This window comes from Centropristis striata, chromosome 17, assembly GCF_030273125.1.
Source record: "Centropristis striata isolate RG_2023a ecotype Rhode Island chromosome 17, C.striata_1.0, whole genome shotgun sequence".
NCBI classification, from domain to species: Eukaryota; Metazoa; Chordata; class Actinopteri; order Perciformes; family Serranidae; genus Centropristis; species Centropristis striata.
Genome location: NC_081533.1, coordinates 34,003,261 through 34,025,011, shown reverse-complemented (window position 1 = coordinate 34,025,011; position 21,751 = coordinate 34,003,261). Strand labels below are relative to the sequence as shown.

At 37.5% G+C, this 21,751-nt stretch overlaps 1 protein-coding gene across 1 annotated transcript in view; it reads left to right on the top strand.

Annotated features, from left to right (window-relative positions):
• LOC131990087 (FH2 domain-containing protein 1-like) overlaps positions 1-21,751 on the top strand; it is a 38,720-nt gene extending 16,969 nt beyond the window's left edge. The window contains exons 2-14 of the mRNA XM_059355488.1: positions 3,655-4,032; positions 4,133-4,288; positions 6,518-6,579; positions 9,553-9,655; positions 10,297-10,382; positions 12,911-13,011; positions 14,540-14,610; positions 15,869-15,976; positions 16,075-16,145; positions 16,750-16,867; positions 18,066-18,230; positions 19,101-19,196; positions 19,293-21,751. Coding sequence (XP_059211471.1) covers positions 3,811-4,032; positions 4,133-4,288; positions 6,518-6,579; positions 9,553-9,655; positions 10,297-10,382; positions 12,911-13,011; positions 14,540-14,610; positions 15,869-15,976; positions 16,075-16,145; positions 16,750-16,867; positions 18,066-18,230; positions 19,101-19,196; positions 19,293-21,569 — 3,636 coding nt within the window. The 5' untranslated portion in view covers positions 3,655-3,810 and the 3' untranslated portion in view covers positions 21,570-21,751. The remainder of the gene's footprint in view (positions 1-3,654; positions 4,033-4,132; positions 4,289-6,517; positions 6,580-9,552; positions 9,656-10,296; positions 10,383-12,910; positions 13,012-14,539; positions 14,611-15,868; positions 15,977-16,074; positions 16,146-16,749; positions 16,868-18,065; positions 18,231-19,100; positions 19,197-19,292) is intronic.

Here is a 21,751-nt window from a genome sequence, read left to right as displayed (position 1 = left end):
GGGTAATGTGCTGCGACAGCGAGCCGAGCCGCTGAACGAACCCTCGTTAGCTCCTCGCCGACCCAGTTCCTCCTCATCCTCCTCATCCTCCATGGCTGCTCCACATTCCTGCAGTGACCTGGATCCGAGCGGAGGAAAGTGACAGTGACGGAGCGTGAAGCGTCTCCTCCTCCTGTTTTGTCCTCCAATCATTTCCTCTGACAAACTGTCAGAGTTTAGTTTGAGGAGCTGTCAGCCGAGTGTCTCGTTATAAAGGAACACAGTGTTGTGTGAATAATTAGCACAGAGCTGCTTTGACTGCTTCCAATTAACACCACGCACAAGAAACAATTAACTGACACTTAAAGAGACAAAAAGTCTTTAAAAAATCTACAAAAATACACCGTTTATGGTAGAAAGAAACTTTCTTTCTACCATAAACGGTGTATTTTTGGCACCAATTTTACTCTACAAAGGCAAAAAACTCAAGTAAAAATATCAATATTAATATACAAAGGCAAAAAACTCAAGTAAAAATATCAATATTAATATACAAAGGCAAAAAACTCAAGTAAAAATATCAATATTAATATAGAAAGGCAAAAAACTCAAGTAAAAATATCAACCGTGAGCACTACAGCTGGGCCTTCAGTAGTCTGACCGGCTCCTGTTTTTGTATTTTTTTATGTTTTAAAACTAATAAACACAAAGTCTCGCCATCCCCGCTTGTTGCAACTTTAGAAAATATAATCATGTGGGGAAAAAGACTTACAATATACAAAAATGTAAATTATACAAAAATAAATGTTCAGAAAACCAGATCCTATTAAAAACATTAAATTATGCCAAAATTTTACCAGTTATTGCAGCCACAATCTGTAAAAACAGAATTTATCAACAGATTTTCAACCTTCAGACGGTCCTTGAATGCATCATGTGTGATGAACACTTCCATCAGGAAAAATAAACAAATTTCAGCTAAAAATATCATTAAAATAATATTATTTGACCTGTGTCATTTAAAATAAAGTGTTTGCACTAACCAGATCCTGTTAAAAACATTAAATTCTTAATTATTCACTGAAAATCTGTTTACACAGAGCAGAGAGGAGAGGACAGGAGAGGCTGGAAACATGACAATATTTCAATATGGCCAAAATGCGGGGACATCATTTTATTTTACAACATTTGTGACACTTGTGGGCACTTGGAAAAGTGTTTTTATAAATTGTATTTCATCCCAATTTTTAAAAAATTATTTATCAGCAAAATTTAACAAAAATTAAATTCTTTTTTTCTGGTTTCTGTCATTCTAACTGTGTTATTCTGCACAAAGTCATGTTTGAGTTGTTCCCACTTCTAGCCATGATTGTGCTGATTCCACAGAGCTGCAGGACTTAGACATTTATAGAGATTTATAGAGATTTTAGGCCTATATGTTGTGGTGAAAATGTAAAAAGAGCAAAAATCAGCCTGCCACTGCCTGTTGGGCTTCAGAGGGTTACAGGGTATAAAGATTATGATGAAGAGAACTGCAGCTGAACGTAGAGAAACTCCTGCAGAGAAATAAATGACTCGGAAAAATCCAGTTGGCACGCGACCACGCTGTTTGTCTGTGTGTGTGTGTGTGTGTGTGTGTGTGTGTGTCTGTGTGTGTGTGTGTGTGTGTGTGTCTTGTAATTAAACCAATTAATAACTTCATGTTAATCATTAACTTTTGTCTGGTGTACTTGTGTGTTCTGCTGTCGAGTCTTTTCTCCAACTGAAACTTGATGTGTTTGATTTCTGCACAAGATCAAACATCACACACACACACACACACACACCTGCTGTGTGTTGTTATGTTTTATCGTCTTTACTCTGACTGGAGGAAAGTTTTATACAAATTAAGAAAGTAGAAATGTAATCTATTACATGTATTGTATCGCAATAATCAGATAATTTACAGTAATGTTTCTGCTGTGTTTACTCCAATGACTGTACAGGAAGACACTTCCATATATGGCAACTGGACCAAATCCCTGCACTGCTAAAGTATTAACACACACACACACACACACACACACACACACACACACACACACACAAACACAGGGAGTCCCCCGTGTGAAGTTCTGGATACATGTCGACAAAGATATACACTTCCTGCTGATGCATTAAAGATGAGTGTGTGTGTGTGTGTGTGTGTGTGTGTGTGTGCGTGCGTGTGTGTTACATAACTTAATCTCTCTGATCGCATGATTTCTTCCATCAAACTTCCAACTTAATCATGCTAACAATGTGTGTGTGTGTGTGTGTGTGTGTGTGTGTGTGTGTGTGACCTGGTTGCTGCTGATCCATTTATTTCTTTGGAGACAGAATGTTGCATCCTTCACCAAACTCCATTCAAAAATGTAGTAATTTAATGCTGCGTTTCGATAGGTCATATAGTTTTTTATCAATCCCTGTTCAATGACCATGATCATTTTTGGAGAAATTCTGAGATTATAATGGGTGTGTATTGCACGGAATGTTCGTGTCACAGTGTGTGATGTCATCACCAGAGTGTAGAGGGAGAGAAAAAATTGTCAAAAAATAAATTTGAAAACTGCGCTCCAGGCCGCAAATTCCACTCTACAGAAATAATTTATACATAGAAATGTAGGAAAATTAGTCTTCTCCCTCACAATCCTCTGGTAAAGCTGTCAGAGTTATAGTTTGGGCGTAGGACGCACAGATGATCCACCAACACCACCAACAGCCTCATTGGCTCCCATATTAAAAACACATGAAGATTTCTGAAAAAGGGAGATGTAACAGTTTTTTTAGATCGCTCTAACAAAGCTATTTTTTCATTTTTCTTAAAAAAAAACATATGTAGACGTTCAGGAAGAACTCAGGATGCTCAAAGTGAAGTCGGATCAATGATAGGTATTATGGTTTCGCCAAAAATGCTTTCTGTTCGAGGCCAGAAATTCCAGTCTGTCTACCTCTGGCTGCTGTCACTGTTCCGGAACATTCAGGTGGCAGTTAATTCTGTTGATTGCTTTGATCTTTGATGTGATTACAGTTACAGATATACACACACACACACGTGCGTAAGCGCGCACACTCCTCACACATGCATACACATGCTTCAAACACACACGCGCACACAAACACACACACACACAGGTAACTTTATGTGATTTTAATTACACACACATACACACACACACAGGTAACTTAATGCGATTTTTCGCTACACACACACACAAATGCGCGCGTAAGTGCGCACACTCCTCCAGATACACGTTTCACACACACACACACACACACACACACATTTTGAGGTTAAAGGGCATAGTTTGAAATAGTTTGAAGAATCTCATCATAGTGTACACACACCGGCAGTAGCCCCCGTGGCCCTTTCAAAATTTCCCCAGAGGAAATTTTCTAGTTATCAAGTTAGTTTCTATATTACAAAGCCTTCTTTTATTTGTTCAGTTCAAAATATAAGAAAATATCACTATTTTATGCTTAGATTTGTTTATTTTTCCTGTTGCGTTCGTCAAACATGACATGTCAGACTGTCAGAAAGATGATAATCTGTTTTTCTTTTGTTGTTTTTTTACAGTCTGTTGCTGCGATTAATTCTTCAATTTTACTGATTATTTTAAAAACAGCAAAATGTATTCACTTCTTATTTCTCTCCAGCTCTCTCATCTGTCGACCTCCAGTGACCTCGGATGACCCCGAAGCGATGACCCGCCTTCGCCAACGCCACCACACCCGCCGCCATGTTCACCCGTCACCTCGGTGAACGCCACGCCAAACCACTCCCGCTCTGCTCCCGTCCAATCAGCCGCAGGGATGCACGTGATGGGCAGCGTCTCCCCGGCCAATGAGAGGGAGGGATTCTACCTGCAGGAGGCCACGCCCCCTCCAGCGCCACCCCCCCCACCGCCACCTCTCCCTCCCCCTCCTCCTCCCCCTATGCCGCCCCTGCTCCCCGGGCTAGGAGACCCTGTAGGAGGCCTGAGGAAGAAGAAGAGGGTAAGGAGCTTCTTCTGGAAGACGATCCCCGAGGACCAGGTAGAGTCACCGCCGCCGCCACGGAGTCACGAGTTTATTATCGTATATAAGCTTCATATTTACCTGTGTGTGTGTGTGTGTGTGTGTGTGTGTGCGGCAGGTGAAGGGGCGGGCCAACCTGTGGACTCAGGGTCGTGTGCAGCAGCAGTACCAGATCGACGTTCAGACCATCGAGGAGCTGTTTGGTCAATCCAACGATAAGGCCACGCCCACCAGGGGGAAGACCAGGAGCTCCTTCAGAGACGCCAAAGAGGAGGTGTGTCTGTGTCTGTGTGTGTGTGTCTGTGTCTGTGTCTGTGTGTGTGTGTGTGTGTGTGTGTGTGTGTGTGTCTGTGTGTCTGTGTGTCTGTGTGTGTGTGTGTGTCTGTGTCTGTGTCTGTGTCTGTGTGTGTGTGTGTGTGTGTGTGTGTGTGTCTGTGTGTGTGTGTGTGTGTGTGTGTGTGTGTCTGTATGTGTGTGTCTATGTGTCTGTGTCTATGTGTGTGTCTGTGTGTGTCTGTCTGTCTGTGTCTGTGTGTCTGTTTGTGTCTATGTGTGTCTGTGTCTATGTGTGTGTGTGTGTGTGTGTGTGTGTGTGTGTCTGTGTCTGTGTGTGTGTGTGTGTGTGCCTGTCTGTGTGTGTGTGTATGTGTGTGTGTGTGTGTGTGTGTGTGTGTGTGTGTGTGTGTGTCTGTGTGTGTGTGTGTCTATGTGTCTGTGTCTATGTGTGTGTCTGTGTGTGTCTGTCTGTCTGTGTCTGTGTGTCTGTTTGTGTCTATGTGTGTCTGTGTCTATGTGTGTGTGTGTGTGTGTGTGTGTGTGTGTGTCTGTGTCTGTGTGTGTGTGTGTGTGTGCCTGTCTGTGTGTGTGTGTGTATGTGTGTGTGTGTGTGTGTGTGTGTGTGTGTGTGTCTGTGTGTGTGTGTGTCTGTGTGTCTGTGTGTCTGTGTTTGAGTACTGATAGATTTTGGTTCTGATCTGGTTGCTTTACCACCAATCTTTATTAAAAAAATTAGCAATTTAATGCTGCCTTGCTCATGGTTCCAAGAAAGTGATAAATCAGACATGATTCAACATTATTTTAAATCTCTTGGGCCTGCCGCTAAATTTGGCACACATTTAACCCAGAAACCAGCCGTTAGATAAGTAGAAATAAGGAGTGTTATAGCTTATATTATTCTCTTTTAATTTCTATTTGTACTAAGGTTTTTCCAGTTTAAATGTGGAAAGTTTAGTTGTGAGTTAGTAGTGGGTTGCTGTTGCTGCAGCAACATTATTTAGGTAAGTAAGTGATGAGTCAGACACGGTTAAACATTTATTTTTAATCTCTTGGGTCTGCACATAAATTCAGCACACATTGAACCCAGAAGCCAGCTGTTAAATTCGTAACATTTTGAGTTTTATAGCCGTTATTCTTTGATAATTTCTATTTTAAGTATTGTAAGTTAAATTGTGATTTAGTCGTGGGTTGCTGCTGCTGCTGATCCATTTATTTCTTTAGGTTCAGATTGTTGTATCCTCCACCAAACTACATTTAAAAAATTGGTAATTTTACGTGCCTCACTCATTGGCACAACTAACTAACAACGTTAATTTAAAATATTTTGAGTCTGACCCAGGAACCAGCTGTAATATTATATGATTTTGAGCTTTTTTCCATTTCCAGTCTGCAATGTTGAGACCAAGGTTATAATAGTTTTGGATTTTTCTTTAGTTTTAGTTTTAATTTCGTTGTGAATTTCTGTTTTCAAATTCAGTTAGTTTTAGTTAGTTTTTAGAGTGAGCTTTCTAGTTTTAGTTTAGTTTTTATTTTTTGAAAATGCTTAGTTATAGTTTATTTTTGATTAGTTTTAGTGTTAGTTTTAGTTTTTTTGTAACGGGCTATGTGTTGGGTGCCAGATTCAAAGAGGTCATAATAAATGTTTCCTTTGTTTCCTTTGGTTTATCATCTCAGCCCCAATAAGGTTATTAACTGTTTTGTATTTTGGTTCTAGTGTAAACATCCCAGTCTCAGTAAACATATTCACCATGTGTTGCATGTTCCAATAGAAACACTGAATTATGAATGGAAAAAGTTGACAAAAACCAAAACTAAGGACATTTTCACTATAATTTTAGTTAGTTTTGTAACCACAAAATACAGTTTTAGTTAGTTATCGTTTTTTTAAAAACTCTAGTTTTTATTTTTATTTCAGTTAACGAAAATGTTTTTTCAATTCTAGTTTTGGTTATTTCGTTAGTTTTCATTAACTATAATAACCTTGGTTGAGACTTGGTTTTGTTCTTCATCTTAATTTGAAAACTCAGTAATTTTATGCAGCCTGGTCAGTCATGGTGTGTGTTTGTGTGTGTTTATTAAAGGTGTGTGAGCAGTTTCCACCTGGGCTCTGACCTCAAACTGACTCTCTCTCTCTCTCTCTCTCTCTCTCTCTCTCCTCTCTCTCTCTCTCTCTCTCTCTCTCTCTCTTCTCTCTCTCTCTCTCTCTCTCTCTCTCTCTCTCTCTCAGGTCTCCATTCTTGACGCTAAGCGAGGGATGAACATCAGTATTTTCCTGAAACAGTTCAAAAGGTAAATTTAACTTTGTGATAAACAAACAAACAAACACGTTTCAACTTCTGACCTGAAGCTAATTAACTTCTAACAACTGAAACCTTTTACTGGAAAGTGTCTAAGCACATTTACTCATTTAATTAACTACAATATTAGTTGTACTTATACTTTATCCAAGTAAGTTATTTTTTATTTTTTGTATATTTTTATTTGGCAGCTGGAGTAAGTAGTATTTTTATTCTCAGAACATTTTTTAAATGTATTTTATTTTTATTTTTTAAATCATGAACACAGCCCATTGAATTATTTTTATTCATTTATTTTTTACTTTTATTTTTATTTTATTTTTTTAAATGTTTCACATAATGTGAAATACAGTGTACAAAACAGGCTTATTGAGTCATTTCAAGCTACAAAAATTACCTTTTTTCAGAAATCTACTCTTAGAAGTTTGGATCCACTGATTGAACCTTTAACAATGTTTTGTGTTTGATATATTTTTGCTTTTTTGTAACATTTTCACCTGAAAGATAAATAGAAACTAAAGCTGTCAGACAAATGAAGAGCATAGTCAAGTCAAGTCAAAGTTTATTTATAGACATTTAAAAACAACCTCAGTTGACCAAAGTGTTGTACAGTTATTAAAATAGAATAAATCATACACAAATAGATATAAATAAAAACAACAAAAACAATAAAATACTAAAAACAGTAAAACAATAAAATAAAACAGAATAAAATAGTAATAAAAGCTCAATCCAAAACAGAGTTAGAGATAAAAAAAGACAAATAAAAGGGTAAAAAAGTAAAAAAGAAAGCCAAGGATTGTTGCCTAGCTGGGACTGAACGCCAAGGAGAATAAATAGGTTTTTAATAATGTTTTAAAGTGCTCAACAGGCATAAAAAGTCAAATTTAAAAAAATATTTTCCTCTGAGGTAAAAAAAAAAAGACACATAATTTAGTAAAGTTCCACAAAATAGCTTAAATTATTAAGAAGGCTGATTTTTTTTTGGTTGAAGTGGTGAAATACGAGACAAGATTAGATGTTAGAGGTCACAGGTGTGAATAGGAATAGGTCTTTATTTGTCATTGTCAAATGTACAACGAAATTCAAAGTGCTCTCCAATAAGTGCAACATTTAAGAGTCTATAAAAATATAAATATAAAAAGAAAAATATGTACAATTCAAAATACCCAGTTTAGACAAACACATAAACACACCCAGACATACATGCATAGTCGCACAGGAAAAAACAACAACGTCCCGGAGACGAAGAAATGAGAAGTAAACTCCTGTTTGACGTCGTTCTGATCGGGTCGCTGTGCGTCAATCAATCCGACTCAGTGGTTCAGAACTTTTCAGACCCGGCGGCAGACTGACAGCGAGCTGTGTCCTCGCCCTCATCCTGGTGTTTTGGGGTAAACAGGCGTGTGGATGGCGGCGTGTTGAAGGAACACAGACGGAGACGCTCGCTAACACGTTCAGAGTCAGAGGACGACCATGAGGGACACTGAGAGGAAGAAATAATGACAACTAATAATTATATAAATAATAATAAGAATAACTAGAAAATTTCCTCTGGGGAAATTTTGAAAGGGCCACGGGGGCTACTGCCGGTGTGTGTACACTATGATGAGATTATTCAGAGATTTATAACTATGCCCTTTAACCTCAACATGTGTGTGTGTGTGTGTGTGTGTGTGTGCGCGTGTGTTTGAAGCATGTGTATGCATGTGTGAGGAGTGTGCGTGTTTACGCGCATGTGTGTGTGTGTATCTGTAACTGTAATCACATCAAAGATCAAAGGCAATCAGATCAAAGGCAATCAACAGAAATAACTGACACCTGTTAATGTCCCGGAACATTGACAGGTGGAATTTCTGGCCTCGAACAGAAAGCATTTTTGGCAAAACCATAACACCTATCATTGATCCGACTTCACTTTGAGCGTCCTGAGTTCTTCCTGAACGTCTACATATGATTTTTTTTTAAGAAAAATGAAAAAATAGCTTTGTTAGAGCGATCTAAAAAAACTGTTACATCTCCCTTTTTCAGAAATCTCCCTGCGTTTTTAATATGGGAGCCAATGAGGCTGTTGGTGGTGTTGGTGGATCATCTGCGCGTCCTACGCCCAAACTATAACTCTGACAGCTTTACCAGAGGATTGTGAGGGAGAAGACTAATTTTCCTACGTTTCTATGTAAAAATTATTTCTGTAGAGTGGAATTTGCGGCCTGGAGCGCAGTTTTCAAATTTATTTTTTGACAGTTTTTTCTCTCCCTCTACACTCTGAGCGATGACATCGCACACTGTGACACGAACATTCCGTGCAATACACACCCATTATAATCTCAGAATTTCTCCAAAAATGATCATGGTCATTGAACAGGGATTGATAAAAAACTATATGACCTATCGAAACGTGGATTAATACACCGATACACAAGACTTGTGTCTACTGTTTAAAGTTTAAATGGAGTCTCTAGGTGAAATTATGCCGGAGGAGTAGACGTTTAAAAATCTCCAATTATTGTTCTTTTTCGCTCATTTTCTTTCGGCCGTCCCGTTCATTTCAATGCAAAAATTTGGACTTACGTCGCGAAAAATTCGAATTCTGTAGAGAAAAGCCAAAACACCCAACGACCACAAATATACAGAAACACCAAACGACCACAGAGAGATGCAGATACACCAATCATGGTTGCAGAGCTGTCGGTCAGAGTTTGTTTCAGTGACATGTCTGGAGTCACAGAGTGTCCTGAGGGTTTTTGTTGCATCAACATGTTCAGACTTTGTGGTTTCCAAACACACAGACTCATAGAGGCATGAGGGACTCACACTGGAAATACCTGCAACCAAGAAAAATCTGTGTTTTAGCTCAATGAATTATTCTAAATGATTGATAAATGATGTTAAATGTGTCATTGTTAATTCTCTGTGAATTTGCTCGTTATAATTACTGTTTATTAACTGTAAAATCCTTCTTCAGGTCCAATCAGACGATCGTTGACGACATTCAGCTCGGACACAGTGAGACGTTCGGAGCAGAACCTCTGAGAGAACTGATGAAACTACTGCCAGAGACAGAGGAGGTACACACACACACACACACACACACACACACACACACACACACATTCTTGTACTTCTATCTTTGTGAGGACCCTCATTCCCTTGCAAGGTTATAATAGTTTTGGAATTTCATCAGTTTTAGTTTTAATTTTGTTGTGAATTTTTGTTTTCAAATTCAGTTAGTTTTAATGAGTTTTTAGAGTGAGTTTTTATTAGTTTTAGTTTTTTTTGTAATGGGGTATTTGTTGGGTGGGAGATTAAAAGAGGTCACAGTAAATTTTGCCTTTATTTCCTTTGTCTGATCCATCTTCATTATGTATGAAAAAAGTTGACAAAGACGAAAATGAAGGACATTTTCACTATAATTTTAGTTAGTTTTGTAACCACACAATACAGTTTCAGTTAATTATCATTATCATGTAACCTTTAACCCTTAAAACAAAGTCTGGAATCTAAAAAAAGCCTTTAAAGAAGTGAGGACCGGCCGAAATGTCCTCACTTGGCAAAAAATGTCCTCACTCTGTTGGTTAAAAACGTGTCGTGGTCCCCACTATGTAGGAAGTACAAGAACACACACACACACACACACACACACAAGCACACACACACACACACACACACACACATACTAACCTCTTCTTTTCACATGTTTTCTCTGCAGGTGAAGAAGTTAAAGTGTTACCGTGGTGACGTCTCTAAACTCTCATTGGCTGATTCCTTCGTCTACCTGCTGGTTCAGCTGCCCAGGTGAGACGCTGTCAGCTTTGACCTTTGACCTCAGACAGACGACCATACATGTCTCTCGTTTTATCAAATCTTTTCTTTTTCTTTTTTTTTTTTTTTTACAATTTTGTATTATAATTTACTTTATACATTTTAATTTTACTTATTTTCTGACTTTATTCTCAATTTTTAATTTTATGTTTTACAATGTTTTTACATTATTATTATCGTTATTATTTATTTTTTGTGTTTGTGATGGGGGGGATGTTTACATTATTTTATTTTATTTTATTTATGTATTTATTATTTGGTATGTCTGTGGGGTGACTGTTCATTTTCACCCTTTGATGCACAACATGGTCTAAAGTGACCCGACAGAGTTTTTATGTTCTATATCTTTACAATAAATTGTTTTCATCATTCAGTTTTCCAGGTTTTCCTCAATTAGTTTGTTTTTGATCATCATACATCCTTATTTTATGTTTTCCTTTATTCATTTTTTAATAAAATCCCTTTTTGTGTCACTACGCTTCTAATGCACAACATGGGTCAAAAATGACCCATATCCATTTTTTTAGCTAAGTAGCTTGCTAAGCTAACTACTTAGTTAACTTCTTGGCTAAGTAGTTAGCTAAGTAGCTTGCTAAGCTAACTACTTAGCTAACCTCTTTGGCTAAATAGTTAGCTAAGTAGCTTGCTAAGCTAACTACTTAGTTAACTTTTTGGCTAAGTAGCTTGCTAAGCTAGCCACTTGGTTAACTTATTGGCTAAGTAGCTAGCTAAGTAGCTTGCTAAGCTAACTACTTAGTTAACATATTGGCTAAGTAGCTTGCTAAGCTAACTACTTAGCTAACTTCTTGGCTAAGTAGTTAGCTAAGTAGCTTGCTAAGCTAACTACTTAGTTAACTTATTGGCTAAGTAGCTTGCTAAGCTAACTACTTAGCTAACTTCTTGGCTAAGTAGCTTGCTAAGCTAACTACTTAGTTAACTTCTTGGCTAAGTAGTTAGCTAAGTAGCTTGCTAAGCTAACTACTTAGTTAACATATTGGCTAAGTAGCTTGCTAAGCTAACTACTTAGCTAACTTCTTGGCTAAGTAGTTAGCTAAGTAGCTTGCTAAGCTAACTACTTAGTTAACTTTTTGGCTAAGTAGCTTGCTAAGCTAACTACTTAGTTAACTTATTGGCTAAGTAGCTTGCTAAGCTAACTACTTAGTTAACTTTTTGGCTAAGTAGCTTGCTAAGCTAACTACTTAGCTAACTTCTTGGCTAAGTATTTAGCTAAGTATAATGATCTGTTGTTATCAAAAACCAGATATTTGAAAAATACTTGGAATATTCAACCATAAAATAAGTTGATATAAAAAGATAAAGCACATTAGAGCATTAAATAACATGAAGGGAATGAATGCGGGTCATTTTTGACCCATGTTGTGCATTAGAAGGGTTAAAGAATCTCTCAGGGATCTAAATAAAGAGAAAGGACCTAAAACAGAGAGAAGAAGTTTCTGGAGCTGAAAGCGTTGAGAGTTTGAGAGTTTGTGCTGATGTAGGAGAGCAGATGGTGCAAAGCCTGATGGGACATGAAGCTGCAGGAGGTTTCATTTAGAGAAACATTAGTGACAAACAGCAACTTTAACAGAGAGAGTGAGGAGAAATAATCAGCAATAAAAGAGCTTTATTTAGCCACAGTCATGGGAGGAACGTTACAGCGTTTCTGTGAAAGAATAAGAAAAAAAATGTTGATACAAATAAAAAAGAAAATAAAAAATAAATAAAGGGATAGTAATAAAATAAATATGCATATGTAAAGAGAGATAAATAATAAAAAAGCATAATTAATTTGGAAATATAAAATGATTAAATAATTAAATAAGAATTTATGTAGAAATATAAAGAGAAATTATTAAGTAAAATAAAATAAAGGTGGAAATGTAAATAAAATAAAATTAATGAAATAATAACTAAAGCAATAGGGAAAAGAACAGACATAAGTAAAAGGATATAAACAAATAAATGACAGTATATAAATAAATATAAATAATAATTATATATATATATATTTATATATATATATAAATAGATTAATTTATGTGAAAAAATAAAGGTTCAGAATGTTGCAAATAAATGACAGTATATAAATAAATATAAATAATAATTATATATATATATATATAAATATAAATAGATTAATTTATGTGAAAAAATAAATGCAAATAAATGACAGAATATAAATAAATATAAATAATAATTGTATATATATATATATATATATATATATATATAGATAGATTAATTTATGTGAAAAATAAAGGTTCAGAATGTTGCAAATAAATGACAGTATATAAATAAATATAAATAATAATTATATATATATAAAAATAGATTCATTTATGTGAAAAACAAATACATTTTTTATTTTTCTCTTAATAATTCCACATTTTTTATTTGCTTAACTGTTCTTTTTTTTTTTTTTTTATATATTTACACCTTTTTTAAATGTATTTTTATTGTTGACTTATAAACTACTGACTGGTTTCTCTCTGTGTCTGTAGTTACTCTGTGCGTATCGAGTCGATGCTGCTGAAAGAAGAGTTCCCTGCAGCGTGTGATGTCATGAGACGAGACATCAACATCCTCCGCGCCGCCACCAAAGGTAACCATGACAACAAGACAACAACAAGACAACAACCAGCATAAATAACACTCCAAAGATCTGATTTAATTAATAAAATGTTTTTAAAGAACGATTTTCTGTGTTTTTACTTTAAAAGCACAGAAAAAAAATTGTATATTATGTGCATGAAAAAATAATTATATATATATATATATATATATATATACACACACACACATATATATATGTATTTTTTATACATACATTTATTAAATTTTTTTCAATATTTACATTTTTTTATTTACTTGATTGTTCTTTTTCATGTTGATGATGAGAAAACTATAAAATTGTAAAAAATAGAGTAATTTACGTGCATGAAAAAAATATTTTAATAATTATATATATATATATATATATATACACACACACATATATATATGTATTTTTTATAAATACATTTATTACATTTTTTTTCTCAATATTTCAATTTTTTTATTTACTTGATTTTTCTTTTTCATGTTGATGATGAGAAAACTATAAAATTATAAAAAATAGAGTAATTTACGTGCATGAAAAACATATTTTAATAATACACAAATCATGTTTTAAAAAACATATTCTGACATTTTTCTTCATTTTGCCCAATTTATTTATTTTTTCATTTATTCATTTCTATATTTCCACGTTTCTTTATTCACTTAATTTTTCTTACTTTTCATGTTTATAATAATAAAAAATAAATAACACCAGACATTTAAAATATAAATAAATAGTATGTGCATGCAAAACAAATAATTAGATATATTATTTTCATATAAATAGATATATTTTAAAAAGTGAATATTCTGTAGGTTTTTTTTCTTAATATTTCCACATTTTTTATTCACTTAAATGTTATTTATTTTAATGTAATTGGTAATAATCAGAAATGTAAATGTAAATAAAATAAAATAAAATTAATGAAATAATGACTAAAGCAATAGGGAAAACAACAGACATAAGTAAAAGGATATAAACAAATAAATGACAGTATATAGATAAATATAAATAATAATAATTATATATATATACATATATAATATATAAAAATAGATTAATTTATGTGAAAAACAAATAAATATAGATTTTTTATACTATACTTATTACTATGCTAATATATATTACTATACTTATTTTTTATACTATACTATACTATACTATAACTTTTCCTGTAAAATGTAATTTCTAGATGTTTTTTTGTCTCCATATTTGTAACAAATGCTCCTTGAACATCATGAACCCGCCAGCGAAACACTTTATTAAACCGTCTGTCACACACACACACACACACACACACACACACACACACACACACACTAACACCCTCAGTATTTTTAGCGTGTGTGTGAAGCTGATAACTAACTCACACTCGGCTGGATTTTGGGATTATAAAATGTGTGTGAAGATGTTTTCCTCTGGATTTTTTTCTCTTTCTTCTTCTTTAATCTTCTTACGTCACGGCTCTGAGCAGGTGATGTTTGTTTGTTGACATGTTTGTTTGTGAGCTGATCTGTTTTTTCCTCCTCAGAGTTAATGGGTTGTGAGGAGCTTCATGCTGTTCTTCATCTGGTGCTGCAGGCTGGAAACATCCTCAACGCTGTGAGAGAAAAAACTGCAGCAATGAATAATTATAGAAGAGAGAGACGAGCTCCTCTTTCAGTTGTTCTCTGCATCTTTTTGTCCCTTTTTAGTCTATTAGTGTTTCTTTTGTGCATCTTTGTGTCTTTGTTTTTTGCCTGCTGTCTCTCCTTGCCTACCTCTGAGATTGTTTTGTCTCTCTTTAAGGTTGTTTTCTGCCTTTTTAGTTGGTTTTTGTCTGTGTCTGCGTGCCTTTTTTGTCTCTCTGTGGTTGTTTTGTGTTTCTTTGTGGTTGTTTTGCGCATCTTTGTTTCTCTTTGAGGTTTTCTGTCTTTGTAGTTTATTTTTGGCTGTGCCTATGTGTCTTTTTTGTCTCTGTGGTTGTTTTGTGTCTCTGTGGTTGTTTTGTGTCTCTTTGTCTCTCTTTGAGGTTTTCTGTCTTTTTAGTAGATTTTTGTCTGTGTCAGCGTGTCTTTTTTGTCTCTCTGTGGTTGTTTTGTGTTTCTTTGTTTGTCTTTGTAGTTGATTTGTGTCTCTTTGCCTACCTATGTGGTTATGTTGTGTCTCTGTCTCTTTGTAGTTGTTCTCAGCATCGTCATGTCACTTCATAGCTGTTTGGCCTACCTCTGTGGTTGTTTTGTGTCTCTTTGTGTCATCTCTGTAGTTTATTTGTGTCTCTGTAGTTTTTGTGCATCTTTATATCGTGTTTCTTTGTAGTTGTTTGGCCTACCTCTGAGATAGTTTTGTCTCTCTTTAAGGTTGTTTTCTGCCTTTTTAGTTGTTTTTTGTCTGTGTCTGAGTGTCTTTTTTGTCTCTTTGTGGTTGTTTTGTGTTTCTTTGTGGTTGTTTTCTGTCTCTGTGTCTTTGTATCTGTTTTGTGCATCTTTTTTTGTGTTTCTCTTTGTAGTTGATTTGTGCATCTTTGTTTCTCTTTGTAGTTGTTTTGTGTCTCTTTGTCTCTCTTTGAGGTTTTCTGTCTTTGTAGTTTATTTTTGTCTGTGCCTCATGTGTCTTTGTGTCTCTTTGTGGTTGTTTTGTGTATCTCTGTTTCTCCTTTTAGTCATTTTGTGGCTCTTTGTAGTTGCATTTTATTAATATTTCTTAATATATATATCAGCCCACCACAGACATGTCATACATATATGTTGCTATCTGCATATATAACGATACTGGAGGTTATTTAGAAATGTTGTTTATTTTTATTGTGTGTCTCTGTGTGTGTGTGTGTGTGCGTGTGCGTGTGCGTGTGTGTTTGTGTGTGTGTGTGTGTGTTTTGCAGGGAGGTTATGCAGGAAATGCAGTGGGCTTCAAGCTGTCGTCCCTGCTGTCTCTGGCTGACACCAAGGCCAACAAGCCGGGCATGAACCTGCTGCACTTCGTCGCTCTGGTCAGTCCACCTGAGTGTGTGTGTGTGTGTGTGTGTGTGTGTGTGTGTGTGTGTGTGTGTGTGTGTGCGTCCTGTCCTAACACTCCTCTCTCTTTCAGGAAGCTCAGAAAAAAGACACAAAGCTTTTGGAGTTTCCGCTGAAGTTGATTCACATCCAGCCTGCAGCGAGGTCAGACATCATCATCATCATCTCACACTTTAATTCATTAATTCATAAAACACTACATTACCCATCAGCCCCTAGCACAGGGCTGTCAAACTCAAATACACAGTGGGCCAACATGTAAAAGTTGGACAAAGTCGCGGGCCAACATTGATATTTATTGAAAAAATGGACCTAAACAAGTTCAAACGAAATGGAACAAGCAAAGCTTGATATAACTTAATATTGAAAATATTCAAAATCGAATATCAAATAAAACAAACAAACAAACACATCAATGGCATTCATTTCTTAAATAAAATAAAAATAAAAATCGTATGTCCCTTTATTTTATATGCGGCCTTCTTTAAATTTAAATTTAACAGTAATCTTTTTCCACAGGCTAAAAATAAATGTAAGAATAAAATAACAATAATAAACCAAATGACTAATAATAATATCCTTCAATGAATGTGCAGCCATTCAAGCCTTGGACTAGCAAGAAAAAGTGCATAAAGACAACTTTAACTGTTGCTCAGTTTGCTCCACACTGATCTACTGTGTTCAAGCCAAAACACCAGCAGAGCATTCTGGGATTTGTAGTATTATAATAGACATGTTGTGTGTGCAGGATCTCCGTGGAGACGCTGGACTCTGACCTGACGTGGCTGACGACTCGAACCAGATCAGTGGAGGAAAACGTCCAGAGAGACACGGAGCTGCTGCAGCAGCTAGACAGCTTCCTGCAGGTCACACACACACACACACACACACACACACACACACACACCATCTAAATATGTTATTCTGGAAAGCACAAATAATGTCATAGAAACACAATTCTCCTATCTGAAGTTGCTTGTCACCATTATGTTTTTTAAACATCAGAATAAATTATAATCCAATACTAAATCAATTTAATATAAATATTTAATATAACTTTAGATTTTTCCAGTAAAAACTCACTTTTATCACTTCCTTATTTTATTTAAATTTTTATTGCTTTTATTTATTTATTTGAATTCTTGTCACTCATTTATTATTTAGTTTTTGTCATAATTAATACCTTTTTTATCACTTTTATTTTTTATTTTGTTTAATATATCTATTACTTTTATTTATTAGTTAGTCTCCTATCTGAAGTTGCTTGTCACCATTATGTTTTTTAAACATCAGAATAAATTATAATCCAATATTAAATCAATTTGATACTTTGTACGCACAAAAATTGCATTACAAATAAATATTAGGTTCGATTTTTCCAGTAAAAACTCACTTTTATCACTTCCTTATTTTATTTAAATTTTTGTTTATTTTTTTTTTTTCCCCAAAATACTTTTATTGAAAAATACAATAAAAAAAATTCCAATTACAGGAATACAATTATCCTTTTCTTATTTTTTATACATATATGTACATGTAAACAGTCACATATACACATACACAAACGAAAATGACGGAAACACTGATAAAATTGTAGAAGAAAAAGAATTAAATTAGATTACAGAGTGCATTGCTTTTATTTATTTATTTGAATTCTTGTCACTCATTGATTATTTAGTTTTTGTCATAATTAATACCTTTTTTTATCACTTTTTAAATCACTTATTTATTTTTTTATGGCACAAATCTTTTTTATCACTTTTATTTTTTATTTTGTTTAATATATCTATTACTTTTATTTATTCGTTAATCACTTTATTCATTCACTTTTATATATATATATTATTTTTTTTTACCACTTTTATTAAGTTGAGTTTTTTTTGGAATATTGAGTTATAAAATACGACATTTGCCTGATTAAGAGTGACTTCCTGTACAAAGCACAGCCATTTCTGGTCTTCTTCTGACCTGGTAACAACATTTGACCCAATTAAATAATGAATAATCCCATTATAGTGACTGTAGAAGTGTGTTTTAACTCTGTTTTTTTTGTCTGTGTGTCAGGCGGCGACGTCGTCTCTGTGCTCGCTGCGCGTCAGTCGGCAGCAGCTGAAGAAGGAAGGCAGCGAGCTGATCGACTTCTTCTGTGAAGACAGAGAGACGTTCAGGCTGGACGACTGCTTCAGCATCTTCAAAGACTTCTGCAACAGATTCACACACGCCGTCAAGGTAAAAACCACTCAGTAGAAACATTCTTTTTTTAATTTATATATTTATATGTATAACACACTTTTAAAATATATTTTCCATCATTTTTTATCTCGTTGACTTGTATTTTTGCCTTTTACCTTTATTTTAAATTATACTTATTTATTTATAACATTTAATTATTTATTTATTTTAATTGTTTATTATGCCTTTATTTATTTCAATAACTTTTATTTTTCTTATTTTTATTTATGTATTTTTCTCCACTTGAATGTTTTTTTTCATATATATGTTTTGTATATTTTTCATCACTTCTATGTATTCATTTTTTTTAAAATATATTTTTATTTATTTATTTGTTATCACTGACATGTTTTTGTTTTGTCTCCTTTATTCATTTATATATTTTATAATATTATTTATTAATATTATCTTATTATAACTTATATTGTAGTTTTATTTATTTGTTATCACTTTATTTATTGTAACTTTTATTATTATTATTATAATAATGATAATTAATGAATCACCCTTATTTATTTATAATTTTTCAAAACTTTTATTTCTTAATTATTTTTATTTTTTTGATCCCCTATGGAAGAACAGCTGATGGTCTGCATCATAATAAACCCTGCAGCCCTCTGCTGCCCCCTGGTGTTCAAACAGAGGAACAGCAGTTAACAACTGAAAATTGATTGAGAATTGATTGATTGAGAATTTATTTGAACACAAAATAAAAGATGAACATTTAAAAACAAACGAACAACAATAAATACAAGACAACAACACAAATGAAACAACAACAAGACTCAACACTTATTTGTGTTCAAAAGGAGTGGGAAGAAGCCAAAGCTTATTAAATCCCCAAATAAACTCTTTCTGTCTCTAAAGGAGAACACGGAGAGGGAGGCGAAGGAGGCGTCGCGGCGCCGGCGTATCCAGGAGCTGGAGGAGCAGAAGAGACACTCGTGGGCCGGTGGCGAGGAGGTACAAGGAGGCGCACACACACACACACACACACACACACACACACACAAACACACACAAACTGCTGGCCAGGTGGTGACTGTGACTCTGTTGCAGGTGGGCGGAGCCTTTGGGTTGCGCTACAGCAGCGAGACGGACGTGTCGACGGCGGCGTCACGATGCGACGACGCCGGGCTGCTGGTGGAGCTGCTGACCCCAAAGTGCCGTCCTCGCTCGCCCCTCAACAGTCTGGGACGATCGGGGAGTTTAAGGCGATCCCGAAACTCTCCGTCCAGCTCGCCGTTTCTCTCCGCAGACCGGGAGCTGAGCACGCTCCTCCTGGGGAAGGCGACCCCCGACCACAAAGAGGCGAGGACGGCTTCCCTATCAGCCTCGCCCGAACTCAGAAGTCCCAGACTCTCCCCGAACACTCCGAGTCCGAGACTAACGTTCAGCTTCCCGCAAAACCAGCAGCCTCAAACGCCCTCGCCGCCTCCCAAGACTCCTTTGAGCGCACAAAACCATGCAACCGCCACGTACCTCAGCTGTGACGCCAACGAGACTCGAGCAAGCGCCGTCAATCCCACAAACAAAGTTACAGTCCAAACTACCTCCGCTTCGAACCAGCAATCCGACCACAACAACAACAACGGCGAAGATCGACTCGGCCTTTCAGACCGCCAGTCTGGTCCGAGGGAACTCCAATCCGCTCAGATCGTCTGCAGAGACGAGAAGTTTGAACGCGACTCTTCTTCTGCAGGAAACATGTCCGTGGTTTTAGAGAAGTGCAGGTTGGTGCCTGAGCTGAAGGTGTTCGACACCAGCAGGACCGACCGCCACGGACACCAGCAGGACGATTTGACGATCACAGATTTGGAAGAAGAGCAAGCGGACAACAATCAGTCCCAGATTGGAAATACGAACTCTTCCTCGCCACAAAGAGAGGACGAGGACGCACCAGAGGACAAGGTGGTTGTTTGGTGTGTAACTGGCGTGTGCGAGGCAGCCGGCGAGCTCACGCACGCCGACGACACGCAAGCACAAACCGAACACAATCAGAGTGACAATCAAGGAGGAAGCCAGCAAGCTTCCGCCGCCCCAGCCAATCGCACGCCTTCAGAACCTCAGCCGGCCAATGAGAAGCCAGTGCCTGTACCCATCAGCAGCCAACCGGTGCCTGTGTCCCGCTGCGACGACCCCGACTCGTCCCCCAGGTGGCGCCCGGCGGAGCCCGCGTGCACCAATGAAGCGCCTGCTCTCACCGCAGATGCCTCTGAGGAAGCCGAAGTAACAGCCAATCAGGAGGAGGAGGAGAAAGTGGACGGCGCCACTGTTGAGAAGAGAGAAACAGAGGCGGCGCCAGAACAATCAAGAGTCGTCGCAACCAATGAAAACTCAGAAGCAGCTTCTCCCATGAACATGAAGGAAAAATCGTCATCCAAACCGTCCACCAAGAACCTCCCTACCTCTAAAACTCGATCTGCTTCGGCGAAACCTGCGACCCAAAACACCGCCAACAAGTACAAACCCGTCCGGACCCTCACAAACTCCGAGAACCAGGGCATGAGGCGGGTAGTGCCGATCTCCAGGACCAACCGAGGTGCTCCGTCTCTGGGCAATCGTCCTGAGAAACCTCCTGGTCACCAGCGGGGCTCCTCCGGTCTGACCGCCTCCAACCTCAACACCGCCTCCGTCAGGAGAGGGGAGAGGCCGTCGACCGCGCCTTCGTCCCGCCGATCCAGCATCCAGAAGGCGCCGGACCCGAAGGATCCAAAGGACCAGAAGGTTTCCGGTGTATCTGCCCGAGAGCTGAACCACGACTTGCAGAGGAAGCCGTCCATCCGGAAGCCGTTAGCGAAACCGAAACCCCAACCGGAGGAGAAGATGTGTCGGTCCCAGCTGAGGGCGATGTCCCTGGGCGGCGGCGGCGGCGGCGGCAGCGCCAGTGCGCCTGTGACTCCTTCGCACAAAGTCGCCTCATCATCATCATCTCCGCTTCCAGGTTTCGCCCGGAGCACGGCTTCTTCTTCTTTCAGACGAACCCTCGTTCCTCCTCACTCGCCCCACGCTGGCTCGGAATCTTCCCCTAAATGTTCCCCCAAAACTGGCGCCACCGCCGCCGCCACCGCCTCCGCCACCGCCTCCGCCACCACCTCGCCATTCACCAGAACAGGCTCAATGAGAGTCTCCGCCTCCTCCAAACCCTCAGATCCCTCCTCCTCTTCGTCCCCGCTGAGGAGGACTCAAAGCATCAGGGCACCTCCTCCTCGCTCACCGCTCCACGACCCGCCGGCTCCCACTAAAGGCCACCGCCGGAACGACAGCGGGACCTTCTCCGACAAGTCGTCCCACTCCAAGGACTCGAGCAAGTCCGCCCGGCCGAGCTGGAGATAACAGGAGGAGTCCGAGGCCGCATCCCAACGTGGAGTCCAATGCTGTGTTCACACCAAATGTTCCCATCTGCGATAATTTCTGTTTATTTGTGGATGTATTTGTGCAAAAACTTTTCTTTCGGTTATCAACTGTGGCCGAAAGTCCAAGAAGAGATTATAGTCAGGCGGCTTAGCCAAATAAAG